At 40.5% G+C, this 15,983-nt stretch overlaps 1 protein-coding gene across 2 annotated transcripts in view; it reads right to left on the bottom strand.

Moving 5' to 3' along the window:
- The window catches only part of SLC11A1 (solute carrier family 11 member 1), a 44,948-nt gene extending 31,421 nt beyond the window's left edge, over positions 1–13,527 (bottom strand). The window contains exons 1-4 of one of the 2 annotated variants that reach the window (XM_070957129.1): positions 13,509–13,527; positions 5,745–5,866; positions 4,261–4,383; positions 3,716–3,835 (exon numbers count right to left, since the gene is read on the bottom strand). In XM_070957129.1, the coding sequence (XP_070813230.1) occupies positions 3,716–3,835; positions 4,261–4,383; positions 5,745–5,866; positions 13,509–13,527 (384 nt within the window). Of the gene's footprint in view, positions 1–3,715; positions 3,836–4,260; positions 4,384–5,744; positions 5,867–6,561; positions 6,595–13,508 lie in introns of those variants that run through there. The other variant, XM_070957128.1, reaches the window with a different exon arrangement.
- Positions 13,528–15,983: the final 2,456 nt, after the last annotated feature.

Here is a 15,983-nt window from a genome sequence, read left to right as displayed (position 1 = left end):
CCTAAATTAGCACACATGCACATATTTGGAGTCACTGCAGACGTACACATACCTAAACAGTTGAGGAGAAAGGGAGAAAACGTATCCAGAAGATTAAGATTCATGGGATACGAAACTGGAACCAAAGGGTACAGATTCATTGATAATAATAACAAATTTATAGTATCCAGAACAGCTGTGTTCCATGAGCAGGCCAATTGGTCTAAATTGCACCTTAATGAAATATTCCCAAATAAATGCAAAGATACGATATCTTGCGAGGAAGAAACAACAGAAAATCAAAATATTAACAAAAATAAGAACAAAACCAAAACTTGGACAAATAGTCAGCATAAAATAAAGACAGACACATTAACAAAAAAGGAAGCTAGATATTTGCATGACAACCATAGCAAGCCTGGAAGAACTATTAGAAACAATAGAAACCAAATACCAAATAAATACAGAGATTACATAATGCATATGGATGGAGAACAAATAACACCTAATACATATGAGGAAGTATTGAAACTTCCCCGTGAAGAAAGAGAAAAATGGGAACTAGCTATGAAAAAGGAGATGGAAAGTTTGCAAGGATTAAATGTATTCACACCTGCGATCGCACCTAAGGATAAAACAATTATAGGTACCAGGTGGATTTATAAAATTAAGAATTTAGAAGGAGACAATACCTTATACAAGGCTAGACTAGTTGCACAAGGTTATGCACAGAAATATCCAGAAGATTATACTGACACATATTCACCCACAGTGAGAACAGAGAGTGTCAAGACAGCTCTTGTAATAGCATCTGCACTTAATCTGGACGTATTTCAATATGACATACAGACTGCGTATTTACACGCAAAATTAGATAAGGAAATATATGTAAGAGCACCACACAGCCAATACACTAATAAGAACGAAATTTGGTTATTAAATAAGAGTCTGTACGGATTAAAGCAATCTGGCAAAAGATGGTACGATTGCTTGGTAAAGGTACTTAAGACCATGGATTTCAATGCTACCACTGCTGATAACTGTTTCTTTGTAAAAAAGAGTAATGATAATATTGAATTTGTATTAATTTATGTGGATGATATTTTATATATTGGAAAACATAAAGAGAGCAGGGAAATCTTTGTAAATAAGTTAAACGAACATTTCTCCTTAAAATCTCTAGGTAAAGTGAATAAATACCTTGGTGTACAAATTAACAAAACTAGAAGGGGATTCAAACTTACTCAGAAAGATAAAATCATTGAACTTCTAAACAAGTGTAACTTAAATAATGCCAAAACCTGTGACACCCCTATGCAAACTGATTTTCTTAGAAACACTGATGAATCTTCCCCTGAGTTTAAAGACAACACATTTTACAGATCAGTTATAGGTTCACTCCTTTATATATCTAATTGGACCAGGCCAGATATTGCATTACCTCTCAATTTATTGTCAAGATATGTTAGCAAACCAACCATGTATCATTGGGAAGCTGTCAAAAGAATTTTGAGATATCTGAAAAGTACATTAGATTTTTGTTTAGTATTAGAACCTAATAATGACAAAGAACCAAAAATTACTTGTTATGCTGATGCAGATTGGGCTGGTGATACAACATGCAGAAAGAGTACCTCTGGTTATGTTTTTCTATTGAATGATTGTCCAGTTTACTGGTATACTGGTAAACAAGAACTGGTAGCCACTTCTACCACAGAAGCGGAATATGTTTGTTTGTCCAAAGCTGCAAATAACCTTGTATGGTTCAACGATTTGATCACAGATGTTTGGAAAAAACCTACTTTACCATTTATTATGCATGAAGACAATAAAGCGGCCATTGAAATATCCAGATCCGATGCAATTGGACAAAGGTCCAGGCATATTGATATAAAATTTAAGCACGTGAGACAACTATCTCAAGATGGATTCATCAAAGCAATACACTGTGACACTTCTGAACAATTAGCTGACATATTAACGAAGCCTTTGCCTTCTAAACAACACAAATATTTAACTTCTAAATTATATGTATTATATTGTCCTGAATCTGAATGTAATTGGTGTTGTATAACGAACCGGCATTTAGAGGGGGATTTGTCAGATGTAAATGCCTTGTTCTCTAATGTGTAAATAATGTATATATGGAACATCAGGGGTTAACTTATTCTTTGGACTTTAATGTATTCATAATTTACCACTCCCATTCCTGGCTCCACCCCTTGTATATATAAGGAGCCACCCTCACCTTTTTCGCTTTGCTTCTATCTTGAATATTCAGCGAATATAGAATGCCTACTATGATTAAAGAGAAATATATTTAAACCTCTAACTTCTATTATCTTTATTGAGTCTGATCCTAAAAATATTGCAACAACTTTGCTTGTGTGTGTTGCATGTTAAGAGTAGGCATGTGAGTGGGAAGCTTCCCACGGGTCCCATCCTACTGTAAAATCAGAGAAAATGCCATACTATTCTTAGACACGTTTAGCATACTTTCAGAAGATCACTACATGTAGATATATGCTCAGAAATAGCCTGAGAGGGGTTGGAACAGAAGACATCCAAGGTCCCTTTTCAACTCTGCTGTTCTGTTCTATTCTATTCTATTCTATTCTATTCTATTCTATTCTATTCTATTCTATTCTATTCTATTCTATTCTATGGTGTAAAGCATCTCCATGCAGGCCTATTATTTGGGCCAATTTAAAGGTGCAAAGCAAAATCATCACAAGGGGTGACCTAAATCATCTCCAACTGCCCACTGCCCATTAAAGAGACTGTGGTTGCTTTTCTTCTTGGCTGCTGATGCTGCTGGGGGGGGGAAACGCAGCCAAAGGAATCCACCAATTGCTGCCCTTAAATTATCCCATGTTAAAGCTGAAAAGAACAGCTCTATTCATTGACCTTCTTAAATGAAGCATAAAACAGCTAGGTTGTGGGAGCAGTGCTGATGATGTTGGCGTCCTTCTTGGCCAACTCAAGCCTGGAGGAATCCACACTATTGCAGCAATAAAGGAAGAGTCATAGAATTAGTTTGTCATCTGTAATCATGCCTGAGTAGCTCAGATCTGGCAACAGTTGTCCAGAACTTAGTCACCTCCCTTCTTAGCAATTACAGTATCCTTTGGAAAAAAGTAAAAATGTCTGGAGCTTGAAATTAGTGCAAAAAAAAAAGAAAAGAAAAGCAGATAGGCTGATACAAAACATAACACAACAACAACAATAACAAAAAGGGCCCAGAGATTACAGGATGCCAATGGACAAAGATCTGAGCAATTACCAGTTATTTTCTAAGGGCATGGTGTTAATTCTGAAGCCTTAAACCGTTAAGGCCTGATCATCTGAGGAAATATGTATTTACTGAGCATGTTTTCAAACAGAAAGGCGATATATAAATCAAGTAAATTTTTAAAACGATGTTGTTTGTAAATCATGATTTATATATTAATATTTTGCATAAAACAAGCAATAAACCATGATCACCAACAACCGTGGTTTAGTCTGGCAAAAACATGAAATCGAATCATGCTTTGTTTTACTCATGGTATATTGTGTAAACCACAATTATTTGGTTCATACAACGATCAAAGTAATTGTGGATCAAGTGCAAAGCCAGAGAAAGAAAGGCAGATGGAGGTCAATTTAGTTCCATTTGCAATTACCACTGTGCCACTGCATAAACCAAAATTTGGAGCCAATGTTGCCTTATTGACTGCTATATATTCATACTCACCTTGGGATAGTAGTGATAACATATCTCTCCTAAGTCCTTCCCTGTAACTACCCCAAGCCGGATAGCCAGCCTTTGGCAGAGCAGGCCCAAAATTGTACTCCAAAGCAGGACCCAGAGCAGCTGTGTAGGGAGCAAAGGCACATGGTAACCGAGCACATAGCAGGTTCTGTATCAATACAATAATGACTAAACAGGACTGAGACCCACATAGCTTTAGGATATTGGGAGAGAATCTCAGAAACACATGTCCATACTGAGTCCACCCAGAGCAACTTTTGATGAGATGGGCAGCTGTACAAGTATGATAAACAAATAAATAAAAACAGGATGGAGAGTAGAATGAATGGGGACAACTTTGTAAAGTCCCTGTGAATCTAGAGGCTGAGAAGTATGGAAGTATGCAGGAATTCTTCTGTTTCAAGCCTTGGGATGGTCTTTAATAATTGGGAAAGTTGAATAAGAATGTGTATTTGAATTAATTTCAAAGTAAGTCACTGCAGGCTATTTGTTTGGTTGGCGTCTCCTCCATTTCCTCACATACTCACTTGGAAGCCAGCGACAGCACCACATTGTAAGTCTGACTCAATATTTCCTGGATCCAGGTAGGCAATACTCATGAGGAATCCTGGCCCGGTGAAAGCCCAAAGCTTTCTGAAACTGAAACCGTACTGGAGAACAAAGATATGGAAAATTTAACTGAAGAGCTAGAGAAGAAAAGTCATAGTAACGTTATCATACTTGGATAGCTTATTCTGCTGGATCAGGCCTACAAGACCACTCTTCTTGTCAACCAACTAGAGTATCCCTTAGAAAAACCTGACATAAGACATACCACTTTGATGATCCCAATTAAAGAATCTGCTCCTCTCTCTCATGCAGATCAATGCTATTTATTTGTGTGTGTGTGTGTGTGTGTGTGGTGTGCGCCTGCGGGCGTATATATCCATCTGTCTATCTGTATGCATGTATCCTGCTTCTAAATTGCTCTTAGATTTTTTGGGGGCCAAGGGTGGGCAGCTGTGGTTTGGAAGCTGTACATGGTCTTGGCCACAACAGCATGGCCCATGAAGAGTCAACATCTCATACTGGCCAGCATAATCAACAGGCTGGCGGGAAAGGAAATTGCAAGGCTCCTGCCAACCAGATGCTTCCATAGTGACATCAGAAGCAAGGGAGGGGAGCAGGGGACTGAGAAATTGGCAGAAGGGGTAAGGCAGGGATCTATTCCCTCCAGGGAGCAGCTGCCTGCCCTGCAAAACTATCTTTACAGCATTTTTTTTTTTTTCTGAAGCAGCATCCGAGCCAAAAATTGATTGGCTCCACCTGAAAAGACAAACAACTCAGGGACACAGCCTTGATCTTGGATTGGTTCAAGTTCAACCCTTGCAAATGAAAATCGCTTTGGCCCTTTATGCCATGATCTGTTTACATCTCCTATGATTTCCAATAAGCTCTCTATTTCCCCGTGTTTCAAACAAAGCCTACCTTTTCCTGGTTCCTCACAAGCCAGATATTATGTTAATTCTATGTAAAAAAATTCAGTTTCAGTTAAACTCCATTCCTGCGGAATGTGCACATATCCATGGGATTTCCTTAACAATAGTATGGAAGGAATTTGCCATGGCTTTTCATAGAATCATAGGATTGGAAGTAACTTCACAGATCTTCTATTCCAACCTCCTGCCAAAGGCAGGAGTACCATGTCAGACAAATGGTTGTCCAACCTTCTCTTGAAAGCCCCAAGCAATAGGGCATCCAAAACTCTGGGAAGCAAGTTGTTCCATTGCTTAAAACATGCAGTCCTTCATTTAACAATCATTTGAAATTACAACATCACTGAAAAAGTGACTTAGGACCCGGTCCTCGCACTTATAACTGTTGAAGCATCCCCACAGTCATGTAGTTCATTAACATACGGTGTGAGCCCAGTTATGCTGTGGTGGAGCTGATCATTCCAAAAGGGCTTTTCAATCAAGAGTAAAACCCCCAGGACAACAATCAACGTGGAAACTCGTAGCCAAAGGCTTACCCCACCAACATCTGGAATAGCAATCCTCTCATCCAAGTAGGTTTGATCCTGGCCCTCCTGGTGATCCTGTGGCTTTGGTGATTCGGTAGCACCATAGTGAGTTTTCCTTCTAATTTTGTTCCCTAGGAAAGTTCAAAAGCAAAGAGAGATCAACAGAAAGAAGCACAAATGAATGGAATCCTAAAAAATATTCTGTACTGTAACGATTGAAGCCTATGGAGATTCTCAGACATCTAGGTCACGGTTGTCCCAAAGTTGCTTTTTTCCAAAAAAGCAACTGGACTTGGTTTTTCCTTGAAGATGTTTCACTTCTCATCCAAGACGCTTCTTCAATTCTGACTGTTGTTTGGAATAATGACTGAAGCAATATCATTATGATTTCTGCTACAATCACAGTGCCTAGCGTTTTCTTGTAGTACGAACATTCCTTCCGTCCCCAGTTTTGAACTCTTCTATGGGAACACTTTTGATACAAGATGCAACATCAATACCTTGCAACTATTTAAAATCTCGACAGCAGCAGTAGCTAGTAATGGAAGGAATGGGGAAATTCACATGTTGTTAAACAAACACCCCCTGGATCAAAACAAAGGTACACCAACCTCTTTTCCTAAACTCAGCAGAACTTGAAAAACAGAACTAACTGCGTAGTAAAAGGTATGCCTCTAGGCAGCTTTAGAATGGCTTCCAGGAAAATGTGAAATATTTTGTCAACGCATACTTCATCTTGAGAAAAAAGATGAAATATGTTCAACAAATGTAAATGCATCTTTACATCAGTTCTGAGCCTATTAAAGAAAGAATATCCATCCCTTACCCTGTTCCTGCATATCTCTTCGCACTTAGTTCGTCCACAGTCCAAGTAACTTTAACAACCATCTGATTTATAAGCAAAATGTCTTTTTGATGAGTCTCATAGTCTGGAAAAACCCGCTTGGTAAGTCCATGCTGATTCCGCCTAACCAGTGAAATCTTGTTTGCATATTCAGCTTGGGATAGACATCAGCAGTTCATTGCAAGATCTGAAAATATTCTGACCACAAAGGGGATGATGTAAAACTCGTATGCTGGATATCTGCATAAAGTTTGTTCCGTTGCTTACAATGTTCTGAGCCAGCCATCAAGAGACATATTTAAAATAACTATGTGGGATCTTCTGTGTTTCAAAGGATGTAATAATGTATTGGTAAATGAGTCAGATAAAGAAATGTTATTTATTTACTTGCAGATACAAGCAAATTATTCTTAAGGAAACGTGGGCACATAATTTTTTCTACTTCCAAAAATTACAGAACCTATTTTCCAGCATCCTATCTCTTCATTGTACTTTTCCTCATATTTAAAGATACTTCTTTTGTTAAATAACTTTTGGAGATTAAAAACATGGATACTTTAGAGATTAAAAACACTTACATTTTCATTTACCTAAAGAAAACCATCTGATGCCAAAAAATAAATAGCAACGGGCTCTTATGTATTCGACTTATGAAGCGCAAGGTGTGAATTCTTAGTTTAGTATAGCTCTGTGTTAGTATAGTCTACCAAATAAAATAATGCTAGGAAGTATGACCAAGACATACATGCATGCCAGTGGTGGGTTTCAAAATTTTTTATTACCAATTCTGTGAGTGTGGCTTGGTGGGTGTGGTATGACTTGGTGGCGTGGCTTGGTGGGCATGGCAGGGGAAGGATACTATAAAATCTCCATTCCTACACCACTCCAGGGGAAGGATACTGCAAAATCCCCATTTCCTCCTGATCAGCTGGGACTCGGGAGACAGAGAATAGATAGGGGCGGGGCCAGTCAGAATTCTTACTAGTGGTTCTCCAAACTACTCAAAATTTCCGCTACCGGTTCTCTAGAACTGGTCAGAACCTGCTGAAACCCACCTCTGATGCATGCATATTCTTTGCGCCAGACTTCTTTTAAGGGAACCATTATATTAATCAGGTTTTACAGCACACCTTAGCACAAAGCTCAAGGTGAACTCAATTAAAAATGAGACTGTTACCCATGAACTGTTAAGCAATATAATGAATAATTAAACCAAGATAAGTGCAATATAGCAGATAAAACAATTTCAAAATGAGGACAATTATTTTTGTCCACCTCCCACCTACATGTTGTAGCATGACCAAGTATATCACCTTATGCTCTCTCTACATAAAGTTCTTCCTGGTATTTGCTGTTTTATATTTGCTATACTAATCTGGTACACTGGCAATAACTTTCCAGGCTTCTCCCTTCAAAGACTAGTGGTTTTTAAGAACCAAGCTTTCTTTCTGTCTGCGTGCAAATGCATGCATACACACAACAGTGGTGGGATTCAAAGTTTTTTACTACTGGTTCTGTGGGTGTGGCTTGGTGGGTGTGGCATGGCTTTGTGGGCATGGCATGGGAAGGATACTGTAAAATCTCCATTCCCACCCCACTCCAGGAGAAGGATACTGTAAAATCTCCATTCCCTCTCCAATCCAGGGGAAGGTTACTGCAAAATCCCCATTTCCTCCCAATCAGCTGGGACTCGGGAGGCAGAGAATAGATGGGGCGGGGCCAATCAGAGGTGGTATTTACCGGTTCTCCAAACTACTCAAAATTTCCGCTACCGGTTCTCCAGAACTGGTCAGAACCTGCTGAATACCACCTCTGATGCACACCCACACATCCAGGATGAACGGGAGGAATATTTCATAAACTGGCTGCCAACCCGCACAGATAAAGGTGGATGGATAGGAACAATTAAGACTTAATTGCTTCTCTCTTGGAAAGGAGATGGTTAATTCACAAAGTTTGGAAGTTGTGTGCATAGTACCTTGAATGATTAATTGGTTTGGAGCTGAAAGAAAGAGCATTGATTGGCTGGTATTCTTTGCATTCAAAACAAACTGTCACGCTACACTTAAAATCTATGCTGGAAAGGTTTCAATTTTGGTGAGATTCAGCATCTTACAGAACATAAGTAGTCTACTTCCCTAGTGGCTACCTTATTTTAAAAAAAGCCCATCTATTGTCTTTCACATTTGGTGGGGCTTCAATATCTGTAATTGTTGGAAGATGGTACAGAGGCATTGTGATGCAATGGTTAAGTTACTGGTCTAGGACAGAGTTCAAGTCCAATTTCAGCTGCAGAAACCCTGAGTCATTTTTTCCTGGTCAACCCAACTTTCCTCTCAAGGCTGCTATGGTGAAAATTGATGGAATGAATGTAATATATATGTCCTCAAGACCCCGAGGAAAGGCAGAATATCAATCTAGAAAAAATAATATGAATGCTTGGGCTGCGTCACATCAGCAGGTAGAATTATACCTCTGGATGCTGGAGTGGACTATCCTAAACAGGCTTGATTCTGGGAGAAGGAAGGCAGATTTGCTTGATGGGAAATAAAAATCAAGTTACATTCAGATTGGTCTAGAGCAGGTGTGTTCAATCCATGGACCATGAGCCACATGAGGCTCTGGACAACTAGAAATGCAGCTCCACAAGATCATAAACTTTTAACATTATTTTGTGATTTTATATTCATTAACTATACTATATATTTTGTATATAGGAATTGTCCAAGACAATTCCTATTTACTCCGTGTGGCCCAGGTTGGACAACCATGCTTTAGAGCAGGGATATTAAACCAGTGCTAAAATTCAAAAATTTTCTCTACCAGTTCTGTGGGCATGGCTTGGTGGGTGTGGCTTGGTGGTCATGTGACTGGGTGGGTGTGGCTTGGTGGTCATGTGACCGGGAAAACCAACTATAACATTTTACACAAAAATAACACAAAAGCTACACAACTGACTCACACACAATGCAAAAGCTGCTGGACTCCACACAAAATGGCCCCTGCAACAAGCAGGAACCTCACAGAGTCACAGAAAGCTCAAAAATAAACTATCACACTTTACACAAAAATAACACAAAAGCTACACAACTGACTCACACACAATGCAAAAGCAGTTGGACTTCACACAAAATGGTCCCTGCAACAAGCAGGAACGTCACAGAGTCACAGCTCAAAAACAAACTATCACACTTTACCCAAAAATACCAGTTCGGGCAATAGGTAGTAAAAAAATGCTTTAAAAAGTAAAAAAGAAGTTCCGAAGATCCTGCTGCACAGCTGATTGTCACAGCTGATTGTCAGAACCTTTTTAAAACTTTTTTAAAGCATTTTTTTACTACCTATTGCCTGAACCGGTAGTAAAAAATGCTTTAAAAAAGGGGAAAAAAAGTTCTGAGGATAAGCTGTGCCACAAGATCTCAGAACTTTTTACAGCATTTTTTAACTACCGGTTCGGACGAACCAGTAACATTTTCACTACCGGTTTGTGCGAACCTCCCCAAACCGGTAACATTTCACCCCTGTATTAAACTCAGGGCCCGGGAGCTGGATCCGGCCTGCGGGGTGCTTAGATCTGGCCTGCAGGCCCGCCCTGGAAACAGTGAAGGACTGGCCCGCGGTGCCTCTGCAAGCGAAAACGGAGCTTGGGAGGGCCACGTGCAGCCACCCAGGCTCCGTTTTTGGCTGCGACAGCCTCCTGCAGCCCTCTGCCAGTGAAAACAGAGCCTGGGCAGGCCCACGGGTGGCGTCCCCAAGTTCCGTTTTCACTGGCAGAGGGCTGCAGGAGGCCATCGCAGCCAAAAATGGAGCCTTGAGGAGTGATATCGAGCTGGCCACGCCCACCCTGGCCATGCCCCCTGCCATGCCCCCTGCCCCCCTCCCCCGAGGTCAAATACAACTCTGATGTAGCCCTCAGTGAAATCAAGTTTGACACCCCTGCTCTAGAGAGTTGTATTTACATATCTGTGCTTGTTTTCTTGGCATAATAGACAAGAATGCTAATCAGTGACAGAGTGATGCTGCAATCTTGATAGTCTTGTCTACAGCATACCAAAAATGGCTTGGTAACACAAGTATTATCCTCTAGTCCTTGTCAATGGCCTTGATCTTGACTTCAGTCTACAGTTTGCAGAATCACTTCTTTCTGTCCCATAAAACAAACCAGAGAAGACCAGAGAAAATTAGAGCAAGGCAGTGTTACACCATATTAGTCAAAAGTCTGTAATGAAATGATCAGGTTTGTCATCATCTATAACATGTTAAGTTTTGAAGAGGGAAATTATAGATTTTTTTTTTGAAAATGCGAATAAACCGGGAAGAAGGTTAGCATATAAAATAAAAAAAGAAAAAGAGAAGAAAGCAATAAAATATTTACAAGACGAAAAGGGGAAAATACATTACAGAAGTGAAGAAAAGAAGAGAATAATTCAAAAGTTATTATGAAAAACTTTATGATCAAGAGAAGATATCTGAAGAGAAGATAATAAAATTCTTAGAAAAACAGCAAGATAAGTTTTGAAGAGTGAAATTATAGATTAGTCCAATGCCACGATTAGTTTATTCATTCACATTCAACATGAGAAAAAGAAAAATATGCATACAAATTGTTATCTATGTAGATTAAGCACCAGAGAGAGTATTGAATGGGTAAGGAAAGGTTATATATCTTGAAAGAGATCTTATCAATGTAAAATCGCAAAAGTAGTGATTAATAAAAGCTTTGGTTTTAAAGGCTTTATTTGCCAAAAGGAATCCTGACCACCCTGACTAGGTGGCTCAGTGGCTAAGGTTCGGCGGTTCGAATCCCTAATTCAGCTCTCCTGCGTGAGCAGGGAGACGGACTAGATGACCTCCAAGATCCCTCCCAACTCTGTTACTGTTACTGAATATAGTCTTAATATTGTTCTGACAAGACTTGGAGTCCATTCAGGTCTGCTAAGTGAGGAAAGACCCCTCCCTCCCTTTGATGAATTAGAACCAGAGCCTTTGGTCCTCTTTCAGGGAATGATGAGAGAGCTACGTGACTGCAATTCAATGTTGTGGCTGTTAGATCTATGAGCATGGACTTATCATCATACTTCATACTTATCTGAGCTCACTGCTACGTTTTTCAGTGGAAATTGTTGGATATAATTTTTTTGGATTTTGAAATCACTGTTCTGGTGAGAAGTTCTGAGCAACACATAATGGTTTCAATTTGCTTCCTTCCTTCAGAGATTAAAAAGAGAAGTCCTTCTACTGCCATCTGCTGGTTTGAGCATGAAAACACATCATGATAATCTATTGTGTTAACCAAGTATGACTTAAGATGGGTAAACTTAGTCACTGCGCCACAACATTTGGAGGTGCTGTCTTGGTTTAACTGAACTGTAACTCTTAAAACAACAGTTCAAGTGGTGCTACTTCCCATCTCTCTAGGGTGAAGCATTGGACTTGTATGCAAGGCATGGTGTTTTGACAGAAGGAAAAGGGGACAATTTATGTCCTCCAGCCTGTAATTCAGCAAAGGAAGTTTTGAGTGTGTGGCAGGGGTGAAATCCAGCAGGTTCTGACAGGTTCTGAAGAACCGGTAGCAGAAATGTTGTGTAGTTCGGCAAACCAGCAAATACCATCTCTGGCTGGCCCCAGAGTGGGATGGGAATGGAGATTTTGCAATATCCTTCCCCTAGAGTGGGTTGGGAATGGAGATTTTGCAGTATCCTTCCCCTGCTGTGCCCACCAAGCCACCCCCACAGAACTGGTAGTAAAAAATTTGGATTTCACCACTGGTGTGTGTAGTCCTTTTTTCTTCTGTTAGGAAACAAAGGAAACACACTGGAATGGAATCCAAGAAAAGGGCAAAAATAATCAGCTTTCAGACATCCTCAGATTGCCTTTTCTCTTCTGTAAGTATCGTTTAAAAATCAACATTGGTACTATCCAAAACAAGCTGTATTAATCAGCACACAATTATGGCTGCTGATTAAAAACATAGAATGTCTTCAAGATTTCAGATTTCAGAATTTAATCACCTCCAAAGAACTTAAATTGAAGAGCCTTGGTGGCGCAGCAGACTAAAGTGCTGTTAAGTAGCACCAGCTGCCGGCAATTACTGCAAGTTCAAATCTCACCAGGCTCAAGGTTGACTCAGCCTTCCATCCTTTCGAGGTAGGTAAAATGAGGACCCGGATTGTGGGGGCAATAAGCTGACTTTGTATAAAAAAGAACACCGCTTTGGGGGGGGGGCGAAAGCCCTACTAAGCAGGTATATACAAAAGTATGAAGGCTATTGCTTAACGCATTGTAAGCCGCCCTGAGTCTCCAGAGAAGGGCGGCATATAAATCAAACCAATAAATAAATAAATTCTTATTTCTACAACTCATGTGGCTACCGTACTGAAAAATGCATAATTATAGCATAGTTCAAAGTTATGGGACCTTTACAAATCTGTATTATATGTTAGGCAGAAATTCTCTCACAGTCTTATTGTTACATTTCTTGTTTGTTCATTTTCTTAGCATGCTTTGGTGATTTTAACAGCTGGGTAATAGGCAGACAGTTAAAAGCTACAGAATTACATTAAAAAATGGGTTTTGCAGAGCTGAGTGATCCCAATAAAATAAATCCTACATCCCAGAATTAAGTTCCATTGAATTAAATAAGGCTTATTCACAGCAATTGTAGAAAGATTATAACCTGTAAAGTTACTTGGTATAAATCAATCGAAAGAACAGAAAAGTACAGTAGATGAAGCATTGAAAATGTAAACTGTTTTCTAGAAATCATTCTAATGCTGCACTGGTTTATATTTTCCTTCTTCTGAATAAGTAAACAAATCAAATACATGTCTATGGAAGAAATGAATATCCATTAAAAAAAAAAGTACAAGAGGAACAGAAGATGTAATTTTTATCACTGAAAAAAATGAATATGATTTGGTGAAAGCTACCTGCATCTTGTGATCCCATTTAAACGTTTGTTCTGACAAAAGTTATCTTCGGTTCAGAAGCAGTGCAAGATCTTCACAAATGTTAAAAGCTGAAGAGAAGTCATCACATGCCCTAAAATTCAGTAAGAGAGAAAAACGGGGGAGAGGAAGGAACTTAATAGTGAACTCATTTTGGTTACTCCTGTATTTCACAATAACGTAAAAGGAGAAGTGCGTGCAAAAAGAAAGCAATAGTGTGATTTTTCTCTTACACACAGTGCTTGGCATTGAGAAGCATGCCTCAGCAGAACAACTTGAGCATCATGGCCAAATTGCAATCTATCTTGTTTTGTTTTATTTTATGGACAGTTTTTGTCTCTGGCATTTAAAAGGATACCTTTGTGATTTTCCATGTTAGGTGCCAAAATAACATGACCAGCGACATGTGCCTCAAGCTGCTAAGCATTTAGGGAAAGATAAAACTTTGTCAAAGAAGTAGGCTTGGGGGTCCAACTATCAAAAAGGACCCCTGCAAACACATCATTCTATTTGTTCAGGAAAATCTTCAGAGGAGACCTACTCTGGGTACCATAAATAGAAGAAATTCATTCTGGATTTTAAAAAGCAGAGCTTTTGCTATGATGTTATTCTGATCTTGGAACATCTGAAGAAGAAATGCTTGGAAAGCACACCTGGGGGGAAACCCAAGAATTCAGAGAGCTGGAATATGTTTCATTGATTGTCCATGATTATAATTGTAATTTTGTGTACACTGACTTCATGGGCACATACAGTATAACCGGGGGGTGGGCTGCTGGGGTTCACAGGGGTTAGGGAGAACCTCTAGCTAAGATTTTATGCTGTTTGGAGAACCCCCAAATCCCTCTCCTGCCTGGCCCCACCCCCCCTGCCCACCCCTCCCCTCCCCTCCCAGGACTCCCCATGTAGCCTGTTTTGGATGCAGGTAAGTGCAGGGCGTGCATGGAGGCTCGGAGAGGGCATAAAATGGACCTACCAAAAGTTTGAGAAGGGCCTCTGGAGGCTCCAGGGGGCCTCCAGAGCCTGGGGAGGCTGTTTTCACCCTCCCGGAGGCTCGAGGAAAGCCTCTGGAGCCCAGGGAGGGCAAAAATGCCCTTCTCCCCCATGGTGCAGGAGGCTGACTAGGTCACACCCACCATGGCCATGCCCACCCAGCAACCAGGCAGAGAACCCCTTGTTAAAAATTTTTGAAGCACACCCCTGAGTATAACTATAACTACCTTTATTTTGGCAGGAATTGTAGACCTTTAATAACTATACTATAACTAGATTGTCCCCTGGATGAAGTGTTAGTAAATCATAGTCTGATGCTGGCCCTGATTTCTGAATTGCCTTTCTTTGACCCATTCCTGTCTTAACTTGCCTAATCCTTTGCTGATTGAGTTGCTTTAAGACGTGGCTTGCCAGCACCTTCTTTCTAAAGCTAGAGAGAGAATGGCTGGCCCCAGATCACCAGGACTTTTGTGTTTAAGGCAGGACTAGAACTTACAGTATCGCGGCTTCTATTCAGCATCTTCAACTGTTACACCAAACTGGCTGTCGTATATATAAGAATAGCACACATTAATTTTATATATAAAATTGATTTATGTTACTATTCTTTATATACAACAGCCAGTTTGGTGTTTCATTTTCTATCATTGTTATATCTCAACATAACAATGACGGGGAGCAAAACACTGTAATTGCCAAAAGAGCTGCAAGAACACCTTCGCATTTGATAAGTAGATGATCTTGGTTAACCTAGGTTTTCCTAAAGATCTGCTCTGCATTTTATGATTTGCCTTGGCAGTGGCTTACTGAATAGCTTCAGTGATTCCTGTGGGGAAGCTTTGAGTAAAAGGATAGCGTCCTGCTCCAAGGAACCCTTCCAGGATTTCTGAAGACACAAACAAATCAGGCCAGTTCAGTCATGCTTAGGGCATCTGCAAGAAAGGAGAAACATTCAAGGCATTTCCTTGCCTCTTCTGTCTCCCCCAGTGACAAGAGATTGAACCCAGAATTATTTACCACTTTTCCTAGCATATAGGTCCGTGATGGCGAACCTATGGCATGCATGCCACAGGTGGCACGCGGAGCCGTATCTGTGGGCACATGAGTGTTGCCCTAGCTCAGCTCTAGCATGCATGTGCGTGACGGCCACCTGATTTTCGGCCCTTCTGGGCCCACCGGAAGTTGGGAAATGGGCTGTTTCTGGCCTCTGGAGGGCTTCTGGGAGGGTGGGGAAGGCACTTTTTGCCCTCCCCAGGCTCCTAGAAAGCCTCTGGAGCCTGGGGAGGGTGAAAAACAGGCCTTCCGGATCCAGCGGAAGTCGGGAAACAGGCTGTTTCCAGCCTCCAGAGGGCCTCCGGGGGAGGGAAGCCGTTTTTGCCCTCCCCAGGCTCCAAGAAAGGCTCTAGAGCTTGGGGAAGGTGAAAAATGGTCCTACCGGGCCCACTGGGCCATCACGTGCCAAAA

Source organism: Pituophis catenifer, unplaced genomic scaffold, assembly GCF_029215685.1.
Source record: "Pituophis catenifer annectens isolate HBS135680 unplaced genomic scaffold, rPitCat1.0.hap2 SCAF_1, whole genome shotgun sequence".
Classification (NCBI taxonomy): Eukaryota; Metazoa; Chordata; class Lepidosauria; order Squamata; family Colubridae; genus Pituophis; species Pituophis catenifer.
Note: the sequence above shows the minus strand (reverse complement) of the source record. Positions and strands in the feature narration are given on the sequence as shown.